The 27,752-nt window shown below is 50.3% G+C and overlaps 1 protein-coding gene across 13 annotated transcripts; it reads right to left on the reverse strand.

Annotated features, from left to right (window-relative positions):
• Positions 1-17: 17 nt before the first annotated feature.
• On the reverse strand, positions 18-27,752 carry NAA60 (N-alpha-acetyltransferase 60, NatF catalytic subunit). Of its 13 annotated transcripts, none has more exons than XM_081555150.1 (10): positions 27,647-27,752; positions 26,612-26,679; positions 26,288-26,409; positions 7,446-7,561; positions 5,724-5,853; positions 4,376-4,472; positions 3,434-3,668; positions 2,052-2,403; positions 1,173-1,308; positions 18-762 (listed from the first exon to the last, which is right to left on the reverse strand). In XM_081555150.1, exons 4-8 carry the CDS (start codon positions 7,553-7,555, stop codon positions 2,247-2,249), a joined length of 729 nt encoding a protein of 242 aa, XP_081411276.1. In that variant the 5' UTR covers positions 7,556-7,561; positions 26,288-26,409; positions 26,612-26,679; positions 27,647-27,752; the 3' UTR covers positions 18-762; positions 1,173-1,308; positions 2,052-2,246. The 13 variants fall into 13 exon arrangements, with proteins under 13 accessions (XP_081411276.1, XP_081411272.1, XP_081411279.1 ...); XM_081555146.1 differs by having other exon boundaries at positions 2,052-2,390; positions 3,418-3,668; XM_081555153.1 differs by having other exon boundaries at positions 18-1,308; positions 26,335-26,409.

Raw genomic sequence — 27,752 nt, forward strand, 5'->3', positions numbered from 1 at the left:
AGCCTGCAAAGACCGAATGTGACCAACTGAAGTCTATTTATTTGTTTGTACTGAGAAGAAACACTGCAACCTGTTCAACCCTGGGCTGGACACTGCAATGATTAGGGGGTGGGGACGGAGGGGCAGGGCAAGGCCTCTGAGCTCATTACCAATGTCCAAGGCGGAACCTTCTGGAAGACTCTTCCCTTACCCCAAGGGCAGAAAAAAAAAATCACAAGGTCATCGTTGATTCAGATTAGGGAGGATACCTAGCTGGGCCTCAGCATGAAGCTGATGTCAGCTCGGGGTTGGGGAAGCCGAGGCCCTCCTACCCAGATGCCTTTCATCCTGGAAGCCCCAAGGCTTGGAAGTTCCGAGGGAGGGAAGGACGTGGTCACGCAGCCCCACCTGCCATGTTCCCTCTCTGGCTCTTGGGCCATGCACAACTCTGCACCACCCCGTCTGCTCCAGAAGGCAGGGCGGGCAGCGAGCAGCTCTGGGGGACCCTTGCAACTCCCCCCAGAGTCTCTGCCCCAGAGGCAGAGGGACCGCAAGGCACGTGACTGGCCCAGCCCCAAAGGCCGGGTCTCACTTGGTCAACGCGGCACGCAGCGTTGTCCCATCCCCTTTGCATCCGGCCGGGCCTTGGAGCTGCAGCTCACGGGGCTGGGGTCCTGGGGGCGAGGACCACGGGGACCCTCAGAGGCACAAGTCCTCAGCTTGTCTCCCCGTGGCAGCTTAGGTGAATGGCACGTCCACCGTCGGCCGCGCAGCTCCGCTCACCTGGGACAGAACGGAACCAGCCGGTGGGAGGGCTCAGCCTCCCGGCCCCGTTATCCTGGGGCCCGTGTGGGGAACGGATCCCGAGAGTCAGAGCTCAGGGTGTGGGTGAGGGGCCTCCCTGGCTGTCCCCCAGGAGCCCCAGCCCCAGGTGGAGGGGTCAGATGGCTCCCCGTCCCCAGGGCCTCTGGGGGCTGGCTCTGGACAAGCGGCTGGCGCTCCCGGTATTCAACCCCTTGCTGTTCTCAGGCTCCCATGTCTTTAGGGTCAAGTGTGTCCGTAACATGTGGGGAATACTCCTCCCTCCGAGAAGTTAATTCTGGCTTTGGAGGAAGGAGCTGGAAGGAATGGGCTGCAGAGGGGGGAGGCCGGTGAGGGGCGCAGAGAAGAAGCCCCTTCCCACGGCCTTGCACCTGGGGCAGCGGAAAAAACAGACCACAGTGAACGCTGCCACCAGGGCCCCCTGTGAGGCCGGTGTGCACACGCAGGGCCGGGCTGGGGCTCAGCGGAACTGAAGGTTTTCAGAGCGGGTAGGAGGCCTGGGAGCGCCTGTGGGGTAGACAAGAGGGGAGCAGGGTGAAGGCCGGGGCAGAAACACTCTGCCCCCACCCTGGGGAACTGGCCTAGGAGTGCCAAGCCAGGCGCTGGCACTCCTCCAGGGCCAGGGACCACCAGCTGCCCTCAGTCCCAGCACAAACCATGGCACCAACAGGGGTGCCAGCCAAGGAGGCCACGGAGCCCTGCCGTGTGGGCTCGACCCCCATCACAACCTGCTCCGGGTCGTGTCCATGCATGAGTGCACCCTGGTGTCCCCACGGATGTCAGAAGTGGTGGTGTCTGAGCAGAGCGTTCAGCCAGGAGCTCAGAGAGTGAGAGGGCACCACCGCCTGTGTCAAGGCCACGTGTACACCCAGGGAAGCAAGGCCGGGGACACGGCAGCACCACGGCCCCAGGAAGGAGAGGCTGAGCATCCAGGGCCCGGGGGAAAGAGACTTGATCTTTCGGTAACTTTTCAATTTTTGAACCAGGTAAATGTTATTTTTTTATAAAAGGAGTTTAGGACGTGAAAAGACGACGCTCTGGCCAGGGCTCAAGGATTCTGTTTTTCCTCCAAAAGTTTCCCAGAAGTGGTCAGGAACCCCCCTGGCCCTGGGCTTTGTTGCCCACGACCTGTGTGGCAGATGCCCACCTGAGGCCGCCTGTTCTCACTGCTGATGGCGCGGGGCCCCCCACTTCCCTGACCGTCACCCCCTAGGCTCTGCTCCTCTTCCCGCACCCCCTGCTCCGGGTACCTGGGGAGACAGGGCATGCCCCACGTTACTCTGCTCCCGAACCCACGTAGCACCGGCCTGCAGCTGGGGCGGGCTGACGAGCCCGGCAGGTGGCCGCCAGTTCCTCTGCAGAGGACAGCCGAAGTCAGATGGCCAGGAAGGCGGTGTCCACCAGATGCCGGGGGGTGAGGCCTGGCGGAGGCTGCCCGGCTGGCGTCACATGGTCCGGCTGTACTCGATGCCGCCCTTGGCAGAGATGCTCGACCATGGCAGGAAGCTGCAGAGCAGGCTCTGGGCCTGGCGGTAGATCCTGTGTGGGATGGAGCAGGGGCTCAGGTTCGCTAGCGCGGAGCCCAGGTGCTGGATGTAGTCCGTGAGGCTCCGTTAAGGAAGATTCCGCTTCGCCTGCCCGCAGGCCCTGGGCTGCTCAGTCAGCACAGTAACCCGCAGGGGCTGCCTGCACACAGCACACCATTCCTGTGGGCAGCCACGAGCCTGCACGGCCTCTGCAGGGCTGGGAGCCCCATCAGATGGAGGGGGCTCTGCTGTGCAAAGTAACACAGGACCTGGGTGCAGCCCCACACACCCGGACCCCAGACTGAGGCTGGACAGGACCGGGTGCCAGGGGCAGGGTCTGGCAGAGCAAGAGCTCCTGTTGCCCCTACGCAGGGCCCTATCCCTGCAACGAGAAGGGGTCAGTGGTCCTGACCCCGTGAATGCCCACAGAGAGCCCCCCCTTCACGTGAGCCAGGCCTGCAGGCTTTTGGGTCACCCGTCTTTCCCGTTTATTTCCCTGTGAAATGGATAAAGCCTGGATTCATTCGTTTAACTTTTGTCTCTCACATACACACATTATTTTGGGGGCCGCTCCCTCTGACTGGTAGGAAGTCTCCTGGCCTCCATTGAATCTGTCAAGGCCAGAGAGAATTGGCCCTTGAAGAGGAAGGCTGAAGAGGAGGGTGGAGGGCAGGGAAACCCAGCTGGGTCACGCACTCGATAAGGAAGGTTTGAATCCAGAGTTCAAAATCAAACAACTCTTTTCGCCTCCTGTGCTTGTTTTCTCCCCTGTCGGCACTAGAGCAGGATTTCTGTCTGTTTTGGTCACTGCTGTATCCCCCTCGACCTGGAACAGGAGGCGCTCAGTAGATACTTGATGGATGGATCTTGGGCCAGGAGGTAGAAAACCCTCCCCTCACGCCAGGCTGACGTCCAGGGAGCACCTACTTTCCCAGCGTCCACACCCAGACCGTCATATCCTGCCAAGATGTGCTGGTCAGACTCACCCACAACACTTGGGTCCCATGAACTTGGCCTCAGGGATGCCATGTGAAGGCAACCGTGGCTTCAGTTGGCGCATGGACCCCACTAGGAAGCCTCCATCCCTCACCCCTGAGAAAGGATATAGGATGGTCCAGGGAGGGTGGCCGCCGTTGATGTAGAGGACGTAGGTAAAGCCATCTTTGAGGACCCCGCGGATGGAGTAATAGTAAGGGAGATAGTGATGCTGCTTGAAGTCTCTGTTCTCATAAAAGTTTATGGCTGTGTTGTTGGTGGTGAGGACGTGCAGGTAGATGGCTTTGCAGTGGTCCTGGGCAGTGGTTGATATGTGATCCTTTAGACTCTCAAGTAACAGGGACCCTGAGGGGTGAGAGGAAAGGGGCGGTGGGGGGAAGGGAGCGTGAGGCAAAGGCCGACCTTCTAGAACCACCCACTGCCGGAGTCCCTAACACCCTACCCCCTGGTGGGGCTTGTGAGCTGAGGCTCGGGTGTCCCGGAAGAGGATGTGGGCCGGCCACGGTCCCTCCCAGGGGCTGGACTACAGTGAAATTCACTGACGTTTTAGCCCAGGAAAACGTGGAGCGGACGGGCCTGGGTTACGAGGGAAGACCCTGATGCTCGCTGGCTGCGTGGCTGTGTGGGACGGGAGTTTGGAGTTGTGTGGGTGGCAGGGTGGGCATCTGATAAACCGTGGTTGGGACTGTTTCTTCAATTACACTTTCTACTCTTAGTCAAGAAAACCCTGGGGCCGGACGTGAGCTGGGAGTGTGGCGACAGGCACAGTAAGAGGGGCCCGTTCTCTAATGAGGATGCTCGGGAAGGGTTATTCATCTGATCTCACCAGATCTGGGAAGGAGGCCACAGCAGAAAGACCCAGTGAAACATGGAAAGATGGGCTGAAGGCCAAGAGTGAGTGGGGCCGGCAGACTTGTCGGGGGCAGGGAATGAAGGAGGGGCCCAGACAGAGGGCTGAGGGATAGAGCAAGAGAGAAACCGAGCAGTACTTATGAGAGAGTTGGCAGGGAGCAGGGGCGAGTTGGGGGGACTTATGGGCCCTGCCCCCTTACCTATCCCATGCTTTCTGAACTCCTTCACCACCCCCAGGCTGAGGATGTACGCGACCTGTGTGTCGATGGAGAAGCTGGAGGCCAGAATATCCCCGTCCTAGAGAGAGAGTCAGAGACGGCCAGGTCAGCAGTGGAGGCCGCAGTCCCGCTGCAGGACACGGCTCCCGGGCCGAATTCCGGGACACACACCTGGGGAGACGCCGGGGCAGGAGAACACAGGACAGGGGACAATGGAGGGCCACCCCACCCCCAAGGAAGCGAGAGGCTGTGGGCCCTTCTGTGAGAAACTGCTGCTAACACAGCACATGCAAAGTTGCTTCTCTTGGGGTGGGTGGTAGACCAGGCAGGAGGGTTAGCGAAGCCAGATCAGAGCAGTCATGATGGGAAGGAGGCGCCGCTCAGGGGGCCCTCGCTCCATGTCAGTCCACGTGCCAAGAGACAAGGCGGCCCCACGGGGCGTGAGCACTGTAACTGAAGGATCCCACACGGTCCCATGAGGTCCTGGAGTACAGGGGGAGGCAGGTGGGGGCGGCTGAGCCACATGACACCCAACGCAGACTCTTGGTTCCAGAGATGGACCACCAGACTGGGAGAGTCAGCCCCTCTGAGCTGCACACTGAGCGCCCACACCCGCCCTGCTTCCCCTCACCTGCTGTTCCTCCACTGGGAGGGCACATGGCCCTGCCTCTCTGCCTGGGTCAGTGGCATCCTATGACCCAGAGCTCAACGGCCCCAGGCCTGGGCTGGGGGGCCCTAGGGACCTGCTGGATTTAGAGTGGCACCTAATGGATGGGCTGTTTCTCCTCCCTGATCCAGAAGATGAAGATTCATGTACAGAGAAAGATTTCTTCTGGCCAGGACCAGGTTCTCGTGTTCTTCTGCCTCACAAAGAACTGGAAGGCTTGGCTGTCTGTGTGGTTTTCTCTCCCTCACTGGAAAGGACACTTGTGACTCGGCCTGTGTCCTGTCCTGTGCTCGCCAAGTGGCTCCCAGGTGCAGGACCCGGGGTGGCCCGGCCCGTTCTCACCCCAGCCTCCACCCCACAGTTAACCTGGATGCAGGTGGACACGCCACCAGCCTCGGGGAGGAAGGCTCCTTCCAGCTCTTGTGACTCAAAGCCACAGGAAGCCCATGTACTGATCACCCTCCTCCCTACTTCACAACAATGGTCGCTGTGAAGCCTATGGTCAGGTCGTGCAACTTAATGTATGTGTGACTGTGTCACAAACACACAGAATGAAACTAACCACCTATGACTCTCACACGCTGTCCAGGCTCCCGAGAGGACAGGGCACAGAGCGGGCAACGTCCAGAGGTATCAGCCCCTGAGCCATCGCTGCACACTCACCTCCTTGTGTATCTTGGTCCGATTCTTAATTTCAGCTACAATCATCCCCACGATGTCACCCCTGTAGGTCGCGGCGAGGGAAAAGAACTTCTTGTTAGAGGTGATATCACGATACCATGAGTCTGGGTACCTGAGGAGGAGACAAACGCAGGTGAACCAGCCAAAGGTCAGGTCCAACCACTGTCATGCTTCAGAAAGTGGAACCACGGGGGACCCTTGGCTGCTCCGTCCACCACTCAGGGTCTGCGCACCACCATCTCCACCAAAGTGCATCACCCTCAGGGTTTCAACTTCTGATAGCCGTTATCTGTCCAGACGGGACCGTTCGCTGCTGAGTGGCATTTGAGTTTCGGGCACACAAGGGCAAGGTGTGTCCAGAGCCGCTGGGGCTGTTCAAGAGCCCCGAGGGCAGAGGGGAACAGAGGAGCGAGGCAGTGCTGAAAAGACAGATTCAGCCGCAGCCCAGGAGACTCAGCTGGGCGGGGGTGAGGGGTGGTTTCCTGACAGGCTAGGTTAGCCCGGGATTCCTTTCTTGGGACCAAGAGCAGAGGAGGGTCTCGGACCCCCTCTAGAGACACAGGGAGGTGCTCTGCTCGGGTCTGCTCTGTAGAGGCCACTGTCCCCCTGCCAGAAAGTTCCACAGAAGCTGAGCATCACCTAGCCTCCTCTCCTGGTCTCTGTCACAGTCCCACCTTCTGATCAGCAGTGTCAGGCTGGCGCAGCGGCCAGGAGTAAGCTACCACCACATAGCCCGAGCGGACTACAGTTCTGTCTACCGTCTTTAGAACCTGAGGCTTCTGGCCCAGCCGTCTCCAAGGAGGTAGAGAGACTCCAGCCAGTGAAGCTCTACCTGCCCCAGGTACCCTCAGCAGGGTCTGCTCCCCAGACTTGCTGGATTCCTGTCCAGCAGTGGGACCACTGTGCTGATGTTCACCTTCTATGAAGCCACAGCACACTCCCATCAGGGAAGTAAGGGGTGGGCGACCGGCTTCAACAGGTCTGAGGCTGAGACTCACAGAGATGTGATGTTGGCAGGACCTTGTTTATTTTCAACTTTTAAGAGTTTGTACTATTTTTCCTCACTACAAAAGCTCTATGAGCATATTACAGGAAAATGCAGGAAAAAGAGACAAGCAAAACCAGACAAAACTTGTAGCTGCTAATCATCCATCCACCGAACTACGAAAAACATTTGCTACATGGCACATTTCCTCCTAAGCTTTTATCTTGCACATGTTTTCAAATAAAAGAGGGACTGTGGTATATTCTGGCTTCTAGTCTGCTTTTTTCACCTACTATCTCACACACACACAAAAAAAACTCTCTCCTTGTCAACATATAAACCTCGAGGACAGATTTCTTTGTCCCTGGCTGGATAATATTGTACTTCTGCATGTATATACCCTGATGTAGGGAACCAATTCCTTTCTGTTAGGACACTTAGGTTGCTTCTCGATTTTCTGAATGTCATAAGCAGCAATGCATGAAGCGTCTTTGTAACTGAAGATTCTCAGCAAGGCCCTTCCCGATCTCTTTGTACAAGAACACGGTGAGGTGCAGAGAGCCGGGGGCACCAGGGAGCAGGGCCTGGGGCCCGGACGGGTGAGGGGCCTCCCGATCACCAAGGCACCAACAAAGCGAGCCCCCCCATCTTCAGCACTCTGCGCACAGGCCCCCAGCCGCCCCCACCCCAATCCCCAGCTGCGGACCCGCTGCACTTACTCGATGGGGAACCAGTCGCCGCACAGGTGCTTCACGGTGTCTATGTCATCGTGGCAGAGGAGGCGCAGGCTGACCTCACTGAGGGCGCTGGACGGCACCGCCTCTGTCATTCACACCTGCAGGGGAGGGACGTCAGGAGGGCGGCGCACACCCCCCTTCCACCCCGAACCTCCTCCTCAGGCAATCTGCAAGGCTGGCGGGATGGGAAGGCTCGCACTGGCCCCGCGGATGGAGGCCTTCTCCCCTCATGAGTGTTCCCGCACCAGGCATCACAGACACCCCACCCTGCAGAGAAGGCCTGGGAGGATGGGGACACCCAGAGGCCCCCTCCCTGCTCATCTGGGATGCTCCTGAGCCCCGCGGAGGGCAGCTGGCCTCTGGTCTCTGTTCTCTCCCCTCTCAGCCCCTCTGAGCTGCACACTAAGCACCCACACCTGCCCTGCTTCCCCTCACCTGCTGTTCCTCCACTGGGAGGGCACATGGCCCTGCCTCTCTGCCTGGGTCAGTGGCATCCTATGACCCAGAGCTCAATGGCCCCAGGCCTGGGCTGGGGGGCCCTAGGGACCTGCTGGATTTAGAGTGGCGCCTAATGGGTGGGCTGTTTCTCCTCCCTGATCCAGAAGATGAAGATTCATGTACAGAGAAAGATTTCGAGAAACACTGGAAGTTCAAGTCAGGGGCTACAAGTTGCAACGACTGAATCAGGAAGCTACGCTCAATCCAGACAGGAGCACCAAGCGTGGGCTCTGATGAAGCACCTACATCCCCAGGACTGAGCGATCGCCAAGGAAAAGCCGAACCCCGCACCCCCTGAGATCCTGCAGCCACAGGACCCCCAGGGATGGAGGCCAGCCTGCCAGTGCCTCCAGAGAAATACACAAAGCCCTCAGGGCCCCCACCTAAAGTGCTGGGCCTGAAGCAGATCAAGCCTCCAGGCCACCCGGTACACAGGCACCATGACATCTGACACACACAGAATGAGTGGCATTCTACATGACAGCTGCCTGGTCTCTTCAAACACTCAATGTCATTAAAAAAAAACAGAAGTAGACTGAAAGAGACAAGGAGACCTACAACCAAAAATGATGTGCAAAGTCCTTCCGGGAAACGCGAAAAGTCAAACATTTGGGAGAAACTTAAATATGGGTTGGACGCCAGATGATGAATTTATTATGAAATGATTATGAACCTGTTACTAACTGTCTCAGACATGGAAGGTGGAGTGCTCCTGTAGATGGTCTTAGAGATGCTCTGCTGAAATACTTCAGAGTGAGACATCATCAGGTTTAAAACTAAATAACTCAAAATCTTTTCAACTGCTTAGGAAGCAAATGGGACAATATGCTGTTAGCAGTTGCATCTAAGTGGCAGGTTTATATAAAACAGGAACTGACTGTTTGCACATTCCATTTTTCTATGTATTTGAAATTGCCTTAATAAAAGTTGGGGTTGGGGCGGGGGAAACGACGGTTCCATGCAGGGGCATAGCGAGGGCCCAGGCAATGCCCAAGGCCAGAGCCCTCCTGTTGCCGGAAAAGCCATGCCCTCCTCTTCCCTGGAAGATCAGCTCCAGGAGGCTGGCCTGGGGTTTGATGAGCACAGGCCAGCATGAGAAACGGGGTGACAAGACTGCCTGCCCTCATCCCCCTTGGCAGAGCTCCAGGTGTCTCACTGGCTGTGCCCACCAGGTTCTTGACCAAGAGCTGAGGTGCTCTGAGCTCTCCAGGAGGAGCTGCAGGACAGGAGGCATCAGCTCACCCTCACCAGTCTCTCCCCGAAGTTGGCAGGACAAGTGCCGGCGAGCGACAACCCCAGAGCCAGGGGCTGGGCAGCCACAGGCAGACACGGGGTACCTGGGGAGCTGGTGCCACAGGGAGCACCAGGAAGCAAGGCTTTGACCTGTGGTACCTGTGCCAGGGGGCTGACTATAAAGAGGCTGGGGTGGGCACTTCCCGAGGGGATGGAAATGTTTTGTATCTTGACAGTGGTGGTTATACACACAAACGTATATACATGTATATTAAACTCATTGGGTATATTCTGATGTATGTATATTGAACACATTTTAAAGGTTGAGGAGTGACAGCAAAGGGAGAGACTGATAATAAATGAGCAACTCGCACGTCCTGGGATTTATACATTTTCATCCTAGTGTCCTTGTGACAATGCTCTTGACCAAAGGGGCAGGATTTCCCTGTTCAGTGTTCACGAAGAACACTGGCCTCTAAGACACACAGCTATTTGTGGATTCTCACATCCCTATTAATACTTGAATGTTTTCAAAGGCCATACTTTAGATGCCTTGATTTAAAAATAGAGACATGTCACATCTAACTAAGGGGAAATGTAGTATATTATAATGCCTGATCTGCCTGAGCCCAGCTGACAGGAGTGAAGAAGGGAGAATCCGGCACCCACGTGCCAGAGAAAAAGGGATGTTCGGAGGGTGGGGGGGTAGTCAAGATGGAGGTGGTACGGTGGGCAGTGCTGGTCCACCACTGGGGGGGCGGCCGGGAGACTGACATCTGACACCTGTGGGGACCCCGCTTGTCCACTTGGAACCTTCAGCCAAGTACTGACCTCCTGTTGCTATGTGCTGCCCTAAGGGCTTAAAGGACAAGGACTCTGAAGACTCACTGGACAACAGAGGTGGCAGGTGAACCAGAGCAGAGCCCGAGTCAGCCCTTTGTCCCGAGCATGGGGGGCTGGAGCCGCAGGCACACAGGCCACCTTTTGGTGCATTTCCCTACAAAGACACAGACACACAGATCCTACGATAGCAGGGACACACTGTACAGGAGATGACACAGCTCAGGCCTGCAGCAAGAGTTCTCCCCGGCTTGCTGGGTCTGCGTCCTGCCCTTGGCCTTCGGGGATGGGTGAGTGGAGCATTTCTAGAAGGGAGAGAAATTGGATTCTCCAAGACCATGAAGGGCCAGCCTGCTCACCTCTCCATCTGTCCTTTCTCCTTCCCTAAACCTCGTCCCCTGGGCTGTCTGCAAGAGTCATCTTCCTCCTGAGCTGAAATGACCTCTCGGGTCCCTGTGTTGACAGCCATGCGGTGGCTGGGGGTGATGCCTCATCACCTGGGCGTGCGCTCCCAGACCCCACTTCCCGAGGGACTGCGAGCGCCCAACCAGAGGACAGAGTGAACTCCAACATCCCAGGCGTATCCTCCATGCCACCCCCCCAGCTGCCAAGTGTTGGGGATTCAGAACATGGGGACTCGGGATGGGACTGCTCTAGTTTCTGGAGGGGTTTCCTGGCACCATCATAATGTCCATGGGGCAGAGCACTGCCCTGGCCTGTCCCTGCACTCGGGGCCCCTTCTCAAACAAAGCACAGGAAAGATCAGTGCATACTCGTCCATGGCACAGAGTTGAAGACCACCAGGGCCCTCCAATGTGAAATTCTGCAGGTGCCAGGCTTATTGTCTTGACAAACCCAACAACAACAGACTCCAAGCTCTTGCCTTCAGGATGGATGGCGCAAAAAATGAAAAACAAGCCAGTGATGGACACATGGCACCGCACTGCTCATCAGTAAAATGGGCTGAAGGGCTCAGAGCAGGGAGTGAGGGAAACCATGAACGCTCAGCTCAGCTCGTTCATTCAAGTGAGCAGCCATCTGGGAGTTGGGGGAGGGGGGAGCCGTCTCTATAGCAGCCTGGGAGCCTTTCAAAGCCTGAGAGTAGGAGGAGAAATATGAATAATTTACAGGAGACAAGTCACAAACACCCAGCACTGTGGGTCCAAGGCACCTCCCTCTTACAGCCCACCACACGACGCCCCAAGGGGAGCCCACAGGCTCCTCACACACAATTTAAGACACATCACTTCACCCACAAACTGTTAATAGTGGGGGATTCCATTTGTGTGATATTCTAAAACTGGCTAAAGAAACTGACGGTAAGAGCAATGAGAATGCGGCTGGGGGGGACAGAGGACCTCGATGGGGGGGCACAGGATGACTCGCGGGGCCGGCGACAATGTTCCCATGTCCATCAGGGTCGTCAGCCGCGTTCACCTGCACACTGGTGAACCGTGTTCACACTGCACACCACGTTCATCTGCCAGCTGGGCAGCGTGCGAACCATCCCTCGATTTAAAAACAAGACAACAACCAGTGGTCTGGAGCAGTCCTGGGGTCAGCCCGTGCTTCCCTCTGGGCCAGAGGTTCTATGACCACCACCCCCATCACAAAGAGAATCCATTCATTTATTTATCAAAGTTATACTGAAAACCCAGGCCCCGCGCTAGACACTGTGGTCGCAGTGAAGAGCAGAGGTGGACATCTCTGATCACTGGCGGGGCTGGAGGGGGCAGGGAAGGTGTGTGTTTTCTTGCTCTTTTACCTAAAGACTCTCAGAAATGCTTCCTTTGCTTGAGGAATTCCGAGGCAAACAGCACATTAGTGAACACGAAGAATGCCATCCAGCAGAATGCCATCCAGCAGGCCGGGCAGGGAGAGGTTAACACACCTGTTGGGGGGACACTCCCCTCCCAAGGCCTCAGGAAAAGGCAGGGCATCCCCTTGCATCACTCAAGGTGTTTTCCTTGACTATTTGATCCGCCTCCTTGAATCAAGAGTTCCGGGAGGAGAAACAGAGTCCTGAACCGTCCCACGCATGTCAGCTCATGCCCTCCCCGCCAAAACCAAGAGGGGTCACAGGCTCACAGTGTTTCTTACAGCAGTGGAGTCCACGGGAAAAGCAAGGCTTCGAGGCCCCCCCCCCCCCCCCGCCCCGTGCACACACACTGTCTGGCTCCTCCTGCCATGTGTGGGCCCTGGGTACCGGCAGGGCTGTGAAGCGGGGACTGAAGTCCTCACAGCACATGTGCAGAACGCCTGCCAGGCGGGTAGAAGTAAGCCCTCTGCAAACGGTGGCCATGACTGCCAGGTGCCAAGTTCTCTTCTGGGGACTAGTGAACGTGGGGGACCCGCATTTGAAACTCGGGCTGTCACCAGATTCTTAAGGATGAGAAGGAGAATGGGTTCTTCCAGAGACGGGCACCCTAGGCATTGCCCGGGTCTAGGGGTGAAATGGACGCTGCTGGCGGCTCAGTTTGAAGGGGAAAAGCACCCCCATGGGGGTCTCAGGTTCAGAAACCCCGCCTGCCTCTCACCGCTGCCCTTCAGCCAACCAGCCCCCTCCAGTCCTTCCCAGCATTTCTGTGCTTTTTTCCACCTGCCTCCACTGGGCTTTGTTGTTTTATGTTTGACTTTTTAATCTCTGCTTCTCTGGGTTTGTATTTAAGATCCTTCAAAATCCAACAGGTATTAAATGTGAACGTGGGTCAAATTTGGTATAAATTAATACTTGATCACGTGGTTAACTTTTATAACAAAAATTATTTTTAAAAGAAATTCAACCTCCTCTCAGCATTTGCCTGTGGAATTAAGGCAGATGCCTGTGTTTTACATCATTCACTTCTGCCTCATTTGAACTTTTTTTTTAAAACAATGAGCTTGTTTTTATTATCAGAAAAACATAAAGACTTCCAGGTGGTATGTGAAAATTCTGAACACGTTTTTTATATTACAATAATCTGTTTTTAATTGTAACAACTTGGGAATTTTATAATGTCTCTTCAAATTATAAGTAGAATGGTTATCCATCCTGCCCCAAAATAGACTCGCAGTGCCAATGTTTAAGCCCCATATCCTTGGAATAGCACGGCATTTATGCACTGATGCCAGAAATAAACATTATAAACACAGACCCACACTTGTAATGAAGCAAAGAGGAGGCAGTTGTGGGTAAGAAAAATATTTTAAAGAGTTCCTGTGCAATCATTACAAAGAAAATTCAGTGGCTATATGAAAATCAATTTTAAAAATATTTAAAGGCTTCAGGACAACCATCTAAAAAGAAAAAAAAAAGGTTTAAAAAAGAACATCCCCCATTTGTTAAATGCTGTTTAAAACTTTGTTCATGGTAAAATAGGAATCAACACACAATATGAAGCAAAAACTCAAAAGCCCCCTCCTCACTTCGTCCTCAGTAAAATGAAGGTTAATAGATTCTTGAGTTTCCTACTAGAAAGCAAACTTTTTAAATAGGAGAGGGCTTACCGGGTATGGGGCCCGAGGGGGCTTCTGAGGTGGAGGTTTCACTGGTACATAACAGCGTGACCACATGTCAAGCAGAGTACTTTTCTGTACGTTTCTATATATTTCCACAAAAAAATTAAACACAGGAGGCCGGAAGAAAAGCAATACTGTAATTTGAAGCTAAGAGTAGAAAGAGCAGCAAATATCTGGCCAGCAAGACCTTCTGAATAGTTTACAACTAGAGTCACAAGGAAGCATCTAAAAAGAAACACGTTGTCAGAAAGGAGCAAACAGCTAAGTGCTACAGGAACCATGGAAATATTGTTGTAGTAACACTGTCCAGATAAAAATCATTTCAGCGGCTAAGGGACAATTACCCAGAGACTATTTTATAAAAAGAAATCGTTTTCTTCTCAGTTATTTTTAAGATGGGCTCAAATTTCACTACTTATCTGCCCAAATACTTTGCTGCTCTATTTCAGGAATGCAGGAAACAAAATAGAGGAATACAATTTAGTGTTTAATAACAACAAGAAATAGAACTGGAAGAATTTCTTTTTTCAATGTGGTCTGTTTTCTCTGGTATTCCTGTGGAAGCAAGCAGACAAACATTTGTTCTGAGTCCTTTTCCCCAGTCAGTTCCTCTTTGCCTCTTTACAAATGCGAATCTTTTTTAATTTGGCTATGTGACATATGGGATCTTAGTTCCCTGATCAGGGATCGAACCCACACCCCCTGCATTGGAAGCTTGGAGTCTTAACCCCCAACCGTTGGGAAAGTCCCTACAACTGTGAGTATTATTAGAATGTTTAGAATGTTTATGTCTGGCATCAGTGCACAAGAGCTGGGTTATTTCACGGGTATGGACCTTAAACGTTGACACTAAGAGAGTCTATTAACTGGAAGAGGCATTTTAAGGTCTCTACGTGGTCACACTCATAGGTGGCTCTCGTCATCAATATTCCAAGTGTTGGCCCTGCCTGAGCAGGAAGTCAGCCTCAGGTGAGGAGATAGGGGAGTACGAGAGGCCCTCAGGATGGGACTAGGGACTGACTGGCCCTCATGTGAGGTGACGCCCTGACCATCCAGGCTTCGCCTGTAGGCACCTCGAGGTGACCGTCACATGTCGGCCAGCCTCCGCAGAGCGGCACTCTATGGAGCACTGGTTCAGCTCCTAACACAGACCCCAAACCACTATGTGCAGAAAGCCCTGGCTCTCTATTCAGATGTCCTCCCCATCACTCCAGAGGCACCGAGCAAACACTTCAGGTTCAGAGTCTCACCCTACTTTGCATGTGCTTACCGCATTTTTAAACACACAGGTCTCTCTTTAACCTCTCTTTAATCAGCACTGGGCTTCAGGTAACCCTGACCTGGCCTGTCAGCCAGCCTCGATCAGAAGTCATGCTAAAATCATATTTCGGGAAGGAGGCCTGATCCCAGAATTACCAAAGACACTTAGAAACATTTGTTGAATGAAATTCAATCTTCGAACTTGGCCAGAAAGAGACCTGGGAGTTCCAGCATCACTTTGCAGATCAGTGTTTTACTTGAAAGCACTGCGCATGGACGGAAGCAGGACACAGGGTCTAGGTCCCAATCCTCATTTCTGCAAACAAGGAACTGAGGTGGGAGAGCTAGGAGGACGCCATGTGTTTCTTCCAGAGAGAAGTCAGGGGAGGAGGTGGTGGAGGTGAAGATGTGGAGAGGGAGGAGCCTCCATTTAAGAGAAGACAGGGCAGCTGACAAGCAGCCAGCTTTCTGTTCAGGTAGGAGAGCTGTCAGCAGCAAGCAGAGACCTTGGGGCATTTTGGCAGAGATGTGCACTGCCCCAAACTCAGAGCTCTGAATACCTGTGGCTGCTGCCAGGTAAGGATGCTGGGTCCACCTGGTCTAAACACATCTCAGCTGCTAGAAGACAAACTGCTGCTAGCTGGTCCACTGAGGCTGGGACAGTCTGCGGGGCAGAGCACCAGGTGAGCAATGATGGCCCCACTCTTCTTAGTTCTAGTGTCTTCATTTCTCAAATCTCCTAACATCCAGGAATGTTCTTCCAACACAGGCAGAGGCCAAGTTGCCAAGCAACATCAACAGGACATATCTGAAGTCTGAGAGTGGGTGCGGTTAAAATAAACATGGTGATAAAGTCACTGTAAGTGACAGTGGGGATAGGCTAAAGGTAAGACACACACACAGACCTTTTAAAACAGTGTGTGTATTTTTCATTTTGGCCTGTGAACACCACACCATGCACTGACTCTGTTCCTTACAGGTTTTAACCATGTGCATAGAAATCTAGCACTTCTGGAAACACAGTGAGATGGAACTTCAGCAAACTGTGGCCCAAAGGAGGAGCCCAGGCACATTGCTTCTCAAAGGGCCAATGTGCACTTTCTGATGCACAAACTCCAACAACAGGGGAGATGAAGACCTATGTCATGCCCAGCCGTGACCACTTGTTAAACAACAGGGACTTCTATTTCAGCCACCCTTGAGTTTTTTCTGGCCTTGAATCCTTTCTTCTCAAACTGAGCTTAAAGCAATTCAGGGATCTTTGCAAGAAGAGAGGATTTGTTTTGCTCCAGCCCCCTTTTAATTCAGTGCTGTCCAAGACTCCCCTTCTCCCTGCCTCACAAGCCAGTACTGTTGGCCAAAGGACTTCTAACACTTATCTGTACATACAAAGTGCTTCACAGAATGCGGTATTTCTACCGCTGACCTGCAGTCATACTGACTTTCCAGGTTCAGGCAGTTAAGCGTTAACATTAAGCTTTCTGCCTTCTGTGTTCCAGTAAAATATCTGCACCCAGGAAAGTTCTCTTCAGTTCTGACTCTCTGATTACAACCATTCCAGGTACCAAAGGGCTGTAGGGCTGTTATCCTTCTCCTTCAAGAGAAACAACAAAATGGTATGGCTTAAGGACTGGGCAGAGTGAAAACAGACCAAGGAAGCAGCCAATGGCCGCGTTTATGGCAGAGTAACTCCTCCTCTCATCCCCAGACCCTGGGGTCCATCACTCCCTGAGCACACAGGTATTTGTCGTTAGTGGTCAAGGGAAGGCGCTCAGCCTCCCTGAAAATATTCCCAGGGGAACAAACCACAGAGGCTACAGATTCCCTCTGTTCCGTGGGAAGTGCCCAATCGATGGGGCAGAGGTCAGAGGTGGTGCAAGGGTCTGCATGGCCAACCTTTAAACTACCCCAAAACGTAAGGAACTGAGCTGTCTTAACCAAAATGTACAGCTTAAGGAGTAAGAAGTGGAGACGACCGAGAAAGAGTCCCAGGGTTTCAAGAGTTCACGGGAGGGCAAAAAAGTCGCCAAATAACTACAACCCATGCAACAAGTATCAAAGCAGCGGTCGGGCTCGGGGAGGCGGCAAATCGCTGAACTGTGAAAAGGACGGGCCCGGCACCTCCCGCGAGGCCCGGCGGGCAGCAAGGGGCAGGCTGCCCTCTGCTTCCAAATCTCCCCGCCAGCTCATCCCGGGGCCTGGCATGGAGGCAGCCCAAATAAAAGGGTCGGGATCGCGCCCCTGGGGAGCCCCGAGCCTGGGGCCTCGGCCCCCTCCTAGCCCCGGGAAACGCGAGCTCTGTGATCGCCCCGAAACTCCGCGAAGATGTCCGGGCGCCGGCTGGCGAGGGCCGCGCCCCGGCCTCCCTCGAACCGACGGGCTGTCCCACGCCCCGCTAGGGCCGCCTCGGGCCCCCTGCACCCCGGCAGGACCCCACGACTGCGCTGCCGCCCGAGGCCGGAGCTGCTCCCCTGCCTCCCTTGACGCCCGCCCTTTGCCGGGCCCGGTGCTCCGCCGCAGGCCCGAGCCCCGGGATGCCTCACCTCGGGCGGGAGCCAGCGGCAGCGGACGGCGTTCTAGGGCTCAGTGCATCCTTGGTTCGCAGAGAGCCAGGAAGTGGGGCAGCGCTGAGCCCGCAATCAGTTATGTAACCGGCAGGGGCCGCAGCCGGGACGGAGGCGGCGGCCCGAGGCACTTCCGCCTCCCGCGCCGGGCCGGCGGCACAGGCGGAAGCCCATTGGCCAGCTGCGTCCACGTGGGGCGGCACCTCGCGACGCCGACGCCGCCATCTTAAGAGCGGGCGGGCCTCGCGCGAAGCCGGACACTGGAGAGAGTGGACCCAAGAGAAGCTGGGACGTCGGCGGTGGAGTAGCGGACGCACCTCCTGGGGCGCGTCTGCTAGAGGCTCTGAGAGCCGGCGGAGGAGCCGGACGGGTCGGGCCGACCCTCGGGGCCCGAGCCCGGCGGGCGTGGACGCCGGGGGCGCGGCCCGGTTGGTAGCCGGCGGGCTTGGGTTCTTAGGGCTCAGCTGAGCGCCGAGGCTCGCAGCCCTCCAGTTCCCGGCCAGCGGTCCTCTCGTTTGGTTTGGCGCTGAAGCTTTTCCATCCGCAGCGTCTGACGGGGCTTCCAGCTAGGGAAGCGTGATCGGGTGGCCAACGGCGGCTGGAGGGCAGCACCCCCCGGCTCAGCGCCGGCCGTCCGCGGCAGGCAGAGTCCAGTTTCTACCGTGTAAAGTGGCCGGGGCGGGGGGGGGGGGGGGGACAAGGGGAGGGGTGTCAGTTGCCCTCAAGTTGGAGGAGGGTCTACTCAGCGGTCCCCACCCCATTTGGCACCAGGAACCGGTTTTTATGTTAAGACAGTTGTTCCAGGGACCAGGCGTGGGGGGATGGTTTTGGGGTGATTCAAGCATATTTATTATGCACTTTATTGTTATTATTATTACATCAGCTCTACTTCACATCATCAAGCATTAGATCCTGCATCTTGGGGACCGCTGGTCTACATCACAAAACCTAACTCAAATTTTGTTAACTAAGGGACTTGTGTTGAGCAAAATCTTACGTTAACTTTAAAGGAGAGATTTATCCTTTGCCTTCAAATACCTTTCACTGGTAATACGGCCAAAGGATGGAATAAGAAGGCTAAAATGATCAACCCTCAAAGGACCTAATTCACACCCAAGCAAATAGACATTATGACAGATTAAAACAGTCTAAAATCACACTATCTTATAAACGTTAAATGCATATTCTTTAACATTTTGACAATGAAAAGGTACCTAAAGAGATTAGTAGAAGTCTGAAAGATAAGTGGTGTAAATAGATCAAGAATAGTGTAACAAAGGGATATGTAACAACCCAGAAAGTCTATTGTCTACACAATAAGATGTTAGTGGCTGGTGGAATCTTGATTTGTGTAAAGCAGCTTATATAATATTTATATTTTCTTTTTGTAACAATTTCTCTAAGTTCCTATTTTAAAAGCTGAAAAATTATGGACAAAATAAAAATACAATACAATTTACAACCCTGTAGAGTTACACTTTTAAGTACAGCAAACATGCTGTTGTAAGCAAAGGTGCTGTGGTAAATGTGTTTTGGTCCATTCAGAGCATTTCAAGCATTCTATATAGTTAGTGTGTCACTATTAACTTATAATCAAACTTGTAAAAAAAAAACCTTTAGTGTATTAACTTATAATCAAACTTGTTAAAAAAACTTTAATATAAAGTTTAAAATAACTATAAACTTTAATATAATCAAACTTGTGAAAAAAAAAACTTTAGGATAGAACAATCATGTGAGGAGGGTATAATATGCATACTCATTAGTCCTACATATTTTCTAGAGATGGGCTGCAAATTTAGCTGCAGTCTTTCCAAAAATTCACTTTGAAGTGGGAACTGGTTGCAAGATCCAGCAAGTCAGTGTGTTACAGTAATTGTCCCTTACCCTTATGGCAGAAAGTGAAGAATTAAAGAGCCTCTTGATGAAAGTGAAAGAGGAGAGTGAAAAAGTTGGCTTAAAGCTCAACGTTCAGAAAACTAAGATCATGGCATCTGGTCCCATCACTTCATGGTAAATAGATGGGGAAACAGTAGAAACAGTGTCAGACTTTATTTTTTTGGGCTCCAAAATCACTGCTGATGGTGATTGCAGCCATGAAATTAAAAGACGCTTACTCCTTGGAAGGAAGGTTATGGCCAACCTAGATAGCATATTTAAAAGCAGAGCCATTACTTTGCCAACAAAAGTCCATCTAGTCAAGGCTATGGTTTTTCCAGTGGTCACGTATGGATGTGAGAGTTGGACAGTGAAGAAAGCTGAGCGCCGAAGAATTGATGCTTCTGAACTGTGGCGCTGGAGAAGACTCTTGAGAGTCCCTTGGACTGCAAGGAGATCCAATCAATCCATCCTAAAGGAGATCAATCCTGGGTGTTCATTGGAAGAACTGATGTTGAAGCTGAAACTCCAATACTTTGGCCACATCATGCGAAGAGTTGACTCATTGGAAAAGACCCTGATGCTGGGTAGGATTGGGGGCAGGAGGAAAAGGGGACGACAGAGGATGAGATGGTTGGATGGCATCACTGACTTGATGGACATGGGTTTGGGTAGACTCTGGGAGTTGGTGATGGACAGAGAGGCCTGGCGTGCTGCGATTCATGGAGTCGCAACAAGTCGGACACGACTGAGCGACTGAACTGAACTGATCCACTGTCTTCCTCCTCCTCTTTTTTTCCTAATGTAGACCATTTTTTTAAAGTCTTTATTGAGAACTTGTTACAATATTGCTTTTTTTTTTTTTATCATTTGAGGTTTTGGCTGGGAGGCATGTGGGATCTTCAGGCCTCAGTCAGTCAGTCAGTTCAGTCGCTCGGTCATGTCCGGCTCTTTGCGACCCCACAACCAGGGACTAAACCCTTACCTTCTGCATTGGAAGGCGAATTTAACTACTGCACTGCCAGGGAAGTCCCTCCTCTCCTTTCTTTTTTAAAAGCAACTGCTTAATCACATCCTCATGTAGTAGTCGGACAGTACCCCCTTTAGCAGGCAAAGAGCTAACAAGCTAAGCTTGTACTTCTTAGCCTCCTCTGCAGCAAGATGAAACCATAAGCCAAAGTTTTTACCAGTGAACAACAGTGGAAGTGATGTGAGCAACTTAAGTTCTCAAGCATGTCCTTAAGAGGAAATTGTTTAAATATTAATAACTGGTGATGCTAGGTGAAAAGTACATAGGTGTTTACTGCATTATTCTTTCAAATATTCAGAGGTTTGAAATTTTTAAATTAAAAAGATGAGATTTTAAAAAAGAAAAATTGCTAGTTTAGGGCTTTCTTGGTGGTCCAGTGGTTAAGAATCCGCCTGCCAATGCAGGGGACATGGGTTTGATCCCTGCTCAGGGGAGATCCCACATGCCACAGGGTAACTAAGCCCATGTGCTGCAACTACTGAAGCCCGAGCACCCTAGAGCCCATCCTCCACAACAAGAGAAGCCACCGCAATGAGAAGCCCTTGAACCACAACTGGAGAGAAGCCCCTGCACCACAACTGGAGAGAAGCCCCAGTCGTCACAACTAGAGAAAGCCTGTGTGCAGCAAGGACGACTCAGCACAGCTAAAAATAAATATTTTTTTTAAAAAAGGAAAATTGCTTATTTTCCTCATCCTTTCTCTTGCCTTCCATCAGGTTCCCATCAACAGAATGTGGAGGCAGTGGTAAGCCCTTTCAATTACACAGGAGAGGCAAACCCTGCTGAGGTTCTTGCTACTCAAAGTGCTGTCTTGTGGTCCAGCAGTATTAGCATCACCTGGGCATACTTAAAATGCAGGCTCAGACCTTTGGAGACCACAGGCAGAAAGGGGCATCTCCTGACCACAGGAACTGGCTCAGGGAAATCTGATTGGCATTGAGCTCAACACGGATTGGTCCTCTAAGTCTCTGCCTTCCTGGTTTCTTTTTCTGTTTTTGGTGTGTTTTGAGATATTTCTTCCATGTGATCTAAGACACCACTGGCTTTAAGATGATCATTCTCTCCAATTTAATTACTGAACGTAAATTTAAAAACAAAACGTGCTTTTCAGTTCCAGATTCGTTTAAAGCCATGATGCACTGGGACTTCCCTAGTGGTCCAGTGGTTAAGACTCTGCCTTCGAAAATAAAGACAAAAAATAAAAAAGAAGAATCTGCCTTCCAATGCAGGGGATGAGGCTTCGATCCCTGGTCGGAGAACTAAGATCCTTAGTGGGTAACTAAGCCCCACTACTGAGTCCACACACTCTAGAGCCTGAGCTCCACAGCAAGAGAAGCTCCCTCACACCCCAACTAGATAAGTCCCTGCTCAATGCCCATGCACAAGCCAAAATAAATAAATGAATAAACATAAATAAAACTAGGATGCATTCTCTTGGATCACAACCTTCCTGACACCCAGGAAAACCACTGGATTTCCAAAACCAGACTTTCCAGGAAGACCTCAAAAACATTTTTCCAGGATCCCAGAAACGACGATCATGAACAAGCCACTTCATGGCAAGCTCTACAGACAGTCAGCTTGTTGACCAGGATTTGCTTTGCCTGAGAGGACACTGGACTACCCTTGGAGCCCTCCCAGGAGAGGAGAAAAGCTCCAGGAGACTGGCTTGAGGTGAAGTGGATTGCTCTGACTCATGGTTCTGATGGGTTTATTAACATTTGCATGGATCATACAGAAATCCACTGCATTTCTTCACACTAACAATGAAAGGGAGAGTTAAAAAAAAAATCCCTTTTGAAACTGCCAAAAAAAAAAATTTTAGGAATAAACCTGACTAAGGAGGTAAAAGGCTTAGATGTTGAGAACTATAAAATAATGATAAAGGAAACTGAAGATTATTCAAATAAATGGAAAGAGATCCCATGCTCTTGGATTAAAAGAATTAACGTTGTTAAAACGCTCGGGCTACTCAAAAGCAATCTATGGATTTAATGTGATCCCTATTATTTAATTAACTGTGATATTTTTCACAAAATTAGAAAAAAATAATCCTAAAATTTATATGGAACCATAAAAGACCCACAACTACCAAAGCAACCCTGGGGGAAAAGAACAAAGCTGGAGGCGTAATCCTCCCAGCAACAGTAATCAAAACAGTGTAGTGTTTGCACAAAAACAGACATATGGATCAATGGAACAGAACAGAGAGTTCAGAAATAAACTACGTAACTATGGTCAATTAATCTTCAATACGGGGGCAGGAATATACAACGGAGAAAACAGTCTCTTCAGCAAGTAGTGTTGGGAAAGTTGGACAGTGGCATATATATCAATGAAGTTAGAACACACCTTTACACTATACACAAAGATAAACTCAAAATGGCTCAAAGACTTAAATATAAGACATAACACCACAAAACTCCTAGACAAGATCATAGGCAAAACATTCCTTGACATACATCCATAGCCATATTTTCTTAGGTCAGTCTCCCAAGGCAATAGAAATAGAAGCAAAAATAAAAAATGGGACCTAATCAAGCTTACATGTTTTTGCACAGCAAAGGAAACCATAAACAAAATGAAAAGATAACTAGGAGAAAATATTTTTAAATCATGTGACTGACAAGGGCTTAATTTCAAAAAATTTACAAATAGGGACTTCCCTGGTGGTCCCGTGACTAAGACTTCATGTTCCCAATGCAGGGGGCGCAGGTTCCATCCCTGGTCAGGGAACTAGATCCTGCATGCCACAACTGAAGACCCCACTTGCCACAACTAAGTCCAAGCACAGCCTAAATAATTTTTTTACATATACAAACAGCTCATACAACTCAAGCCACAACTAAGTCCCAGCACAGCCTAAATAATTTTTTTTTAATATACAAACAGCTCATATAATTCAACAACAAAAACAACCCAATCAAATGGGGAGAAGACCTAAACAGATATTTCTCCAAAGAAGACATACAGATGGCCAATAGGCACATGAAAAGATGCTCAAGTCTGCTAATTATTAGAGAAATGCAAATCAAAACTACGAGGTACAATCTCACACAGGTAAGAATGACTCTCATTAAAAAATCTACAAATAAAAAGCCAGCAATTGCACTTCTAGGCATATATCTAGTTCAGTTCATTCGCTCAGTCGTGTCCGACTTTTTGCAACCCCATGAATCGTAGCACACCAGGCCTCCCTGTCCATCACCAACTCCCGGAGTCTACCCAAACTCATCTCATCGAGTCAGTGATGCCATCCAGCCATCTCATCCTCTATCGTCCCCTTCTCCTCCTGCCCCTAATCCTTCCCAGCATTAGGGTCTTTTCCAATGAGTCAGCTCTTCGCATGAGGTGGCCAAAGTATTGGAGTTTCAGCTTCAACATCAGTCCTTGCAATGAACACCCAGGACTGATCTCCTTTAGGATGGACTGGTTGAATCTCCTTGCAGTCCAAGGGACTCTCAAGAGTCTTCTCCAACACCACAGTTGAAAAGCATCAATTCTTCGGCGCTCAGCTTTCTTCACTGTCCAACTCTGACATCCATACATGACTACTGGAAAAACCATAGCCTTGACTGGATGGACCTCTGTTGGCAAAGTAATGTCTCTGCTTTTTAATATGGTATCTAGGTTGGTCATAAATTTCCTTCCAAGGAGAAAGCATCTTTTAATTTCATGGCTGCAATCACCATCTGCAGTGATTTTGGAGCCCCCAAAAATAAAGTCTGACACTGTTTCTACTGTTTCCCCATCTATTTCCCATGAAGTGATGGGACCAGATGCCACCATACTTCAACAAGATACATGCACCCAAGTGTTCATTGCAGCACTATTCACAATTGCCAGGACATGACAGCAACCTAAATGTTCATCAACAAAGGAATGGACAGAACCTCCCTAGTTGTCCACTGGTTAAGAATTGGCCTGCCAATGCAGGGGACACGGGTTTGATCCCTGGTCTGGGAAGAGTCCACATTCCATGGAGCAACTAAACCCATGTGCCACAACTACTGAGCCTGCGAGCTGCAACTCGTATGCCTGTGTACTGCAACTACTGAAGCCCACGCAACTGGAGCCTGTGCTCTGCAACAAGAGAAGCCACTGCAATGAGAATCCTGTGCTCTGTGATGAAGAGTAGACCCTGATCACTGCAACTAGAGAAAGCCTGTGCATAGGCAATGAAGACCCAGCACAACCAAAAGTAAATAAAAACAAATAAAATTTAAAAACCCAAGGAATGGATAAAGAAGATGTGTACCATATATACAATGGAATATTATTCAGCCATAAGAAGGAATGAAATTGGGTCATCTGTAGAGATGTGACTGGACCTAGAGATTGTCATCCAGAGTGAAGTTAAGTCAGAAAGAGACAAACAAATAGCATATATTAATGTATAATATAGAATCTAGAAAAATGGTACAGATGATCTTATTTGCAAAACAGAAATAGAGGCATAGATGTAGAAAATAAATGTATGGACACCAAGGGGGATGGGAGATAGGATGAACTGGGAGATTGGGATTGCCATATATACACTATTGATCCTGTGTATAAAATAGATAACTAACGAGAACACTGTATAGCTCAGGGAATTCTACTCAGTGCTCTGTGGGTGACCTAAATGGAAAAGAAATCCAAAAAAGAGGGGATATATATATATATGTATAGCTGATTCACTTTGCTGTGCAGTAGAAACTAACACAACATTGTAAAGCAAACATATTCTAATAATAATTAATTAGAAAAGATACAAGCAGCTCAGTGTTCACTGCAGCACTGTTTACAATAGCCAAGACACGGAAGCAACCTAAATGTCCATCGACAGACTAAGGACCTACTGTATAGCACAGGAAACTCTACTCAGTATTTTGTAATAACCTATATGGGTAAAGAACCTGAAAAAAATCAATATATGTATAACTCAATCACTGTGATGTATACCTGAAATTAACACAACATTGTAAATCAACTATGCTTCAATACAATTTTAAGTCTTGTTAATTGTCGTTGTTCAGTCGCTAAGTCGTGTCCAACTCTTTGGACTGCAGCACACCAGGCTTCCCTGTCCTTCATCCCGGAATTTGCTCGATTCATGTCCAGAGTCAGTGATGCTATCTAACCACATCATCCTCTGCTGTCCCCTTCTCCTTTTGCCTTCAATCTTTCCAAGCATCAGGGTCTTCTCAAGTGAGCTGGCTGTTCACCTCAAGCAGCCAAATAACAAATGTTGGAGAGGGTGTAGAAAAGCAGAACCTCCCACAATGTTGGTAGGAATGTAAATTATGCAGCCACTATGGAGAACAATATGGAGGCTCCTTAGAAAACTAAAAATAGAGTTGTCATATGATCCAGCAATCCTAGTCTTGGGCATATATTACCAAAGGAGAAAGGGAGTGGTGGAGGAATAAATTAAGAGTCTGGGATTAGCAAATACAAACTACTATATATAAAATAGATAAACAACAAGGTCCTACTGTATACCACTGGGAAATATATTCAATATTCTGTAATAAACCACAATGAAAAGAGAAAAATCCATAAAATAGATCTACATGGGCAAACAATCTCTCTAGGGAATTTCTGGTGGTCTAGTGACTGGGACTTGGTGATTTCTCTGGGTTCAGTCCTTGGTCTGGGAACTAGGCTTCCGTAAGCTGGGTGGCATTGCCAAAAAACAACTACCACCACCACAACAAAAAACCAACAAAGAAGCCTCCACAACTCTCTGGATACACGTTAAGTGTAAAGAAGCAAAGACTTTATCACATTTGTATTGTAAAATAAGTGAAGGGGGGAAATTTGCATGGATCAAAGACAGTACAACCAGGAATCAAGTAAGTTGCTTCCAAAAAAAAATTCGTTTGGCTGAAAAACGATGCAAGGGTATACTTGGATGACAAAGGATGATACTGATTGCTGCAATTAAAACTGAGACAGAGTCACTTAGCCTGGACTAACAGGGTCAGGACAGTATATTGGGAGGATCCGATTCTGTCAGTGTACCCTGAGACTGCACTTACCTGTCAGACTCACAGAAGAGTGAGGTTTAAACCAAATTCTGGCTTACTTTTTGACAGTTAAGAATCACTGGAATGCTCCTACTCCTGCTCCAGACACCTCTTCTCTTAGTGTTCCTGGGAAACTAGATTGATAACCAGAAACTTGGTAAGCAGGTTATAAGAGAAAGGGAAACAGTCTTTTTTGAAAAATAATGTTTATTTAACCCGGGGCCCCTGCTTTGGGAGAGCGGAGTCTTAACCACTGGACCACCAGGGAAGTCCCTCAGTACATTTCTAATTATGATATCATTTTATGCACAACTTGGTACACATTTTTAAACTTACATTGGAAACATTTCCCCATGTTATCAAAAACTTCTATACAGCATCTTAATTGGCTGCAATGTTTCCTCCTGCAAAAGAGGAAAAATACTTAGAAATTAGGTCATTTCCAATTTTTCTCCACTGTAATTCTTCAATGAACATCTTCATGTCTTCCCATCCATTTCCATTCATCTTTTTCCATTTTCAACATATCTCCATGGCACTTACTGCCAGCTGTCTCCAATATCTGCTTCCTCCCTCTTTGTCACTGTAATAGAACTTGTGCCTTTTAGCTGGGAGTGGGCTACTACAGTACTACTAGCTTCCTTGCCTCCTTTGAGCTAGGTGCGGTTACGTGACCTCCCGACTAAGATCTAGAGACTGGAATGTGAACAGAAGAGATAGGTGCATCCTCCCAAGAAAATATATTGAGACGTAATCAGAATTTTCTATGAAGATAATATCATCCGTGTTTTCGTAAACACCTTTGTAAACTGGAAATTTCTTTGAAACTGCCTTCTGAAGAGAGATATTCTGAGCTTTTTTCACCTGGGGAAGGCAAAGCTGTATTGATATACAGGCCAAAAGGTCACAAGCAATTAGTGCAGAGCTGCGGAAGGAGCTCAAATTTCTAATACCAAACCCCTACACCATGGCACCCAGTGCCAGTAAAGAAGAAATATGTGGTAATGGGGCAGATCGAATGTGAAGTATTAGGTGGCCTACAATGTCCCTCGAAGCAATCGGATGGCTCTACTGCCGCTTGAGGCCCGTCGTGGCTCTGAGCTCGATCTGGGTCGGTTGGGCTGCATTCCCCGGGAACAATGCCCCTAGAATACTTTGGACATATCAGCAATCCCGCCTATGCCGACCTGAACTCTGCCCACGCAGACGATACCCCATTTATATTCCACCGCCTCGCAGTCCACCCAAGACACAGCGGACAGCTCAGGTCAAGATTAGAACCCGTACTCCTGGCCACTCAGAGACCTCACCCCGGCTCGACCAAAGTTTAGGACCCATGGGACAATGCCGGCCGAACCCACATTTCAGTACCTTTACTCTTCGGTACCGGATTCTCTTCATCTACTTGCTCTCCTTCTTCCTTGAAACATTACGCCCCTCCCTCCGTGGTCCCGCTAACGTTCCACTTCCTCAGGTC

Source organism: Giraffa tippelskirchi, chromosome 13 (assembly GCF_054371585.1).
Source record: "Giraffa tippelskirchi isolate mGirTip1 chromosome 13, T2T-mGirTip1v1.2.pri, whole genome shotgun sequence".
NCBI lineage: Eukaryota > Metazoa > Chordata > Mammalia > Artiodactyla > Giraffidae > Giraffa > Giraffa tippelskirchi.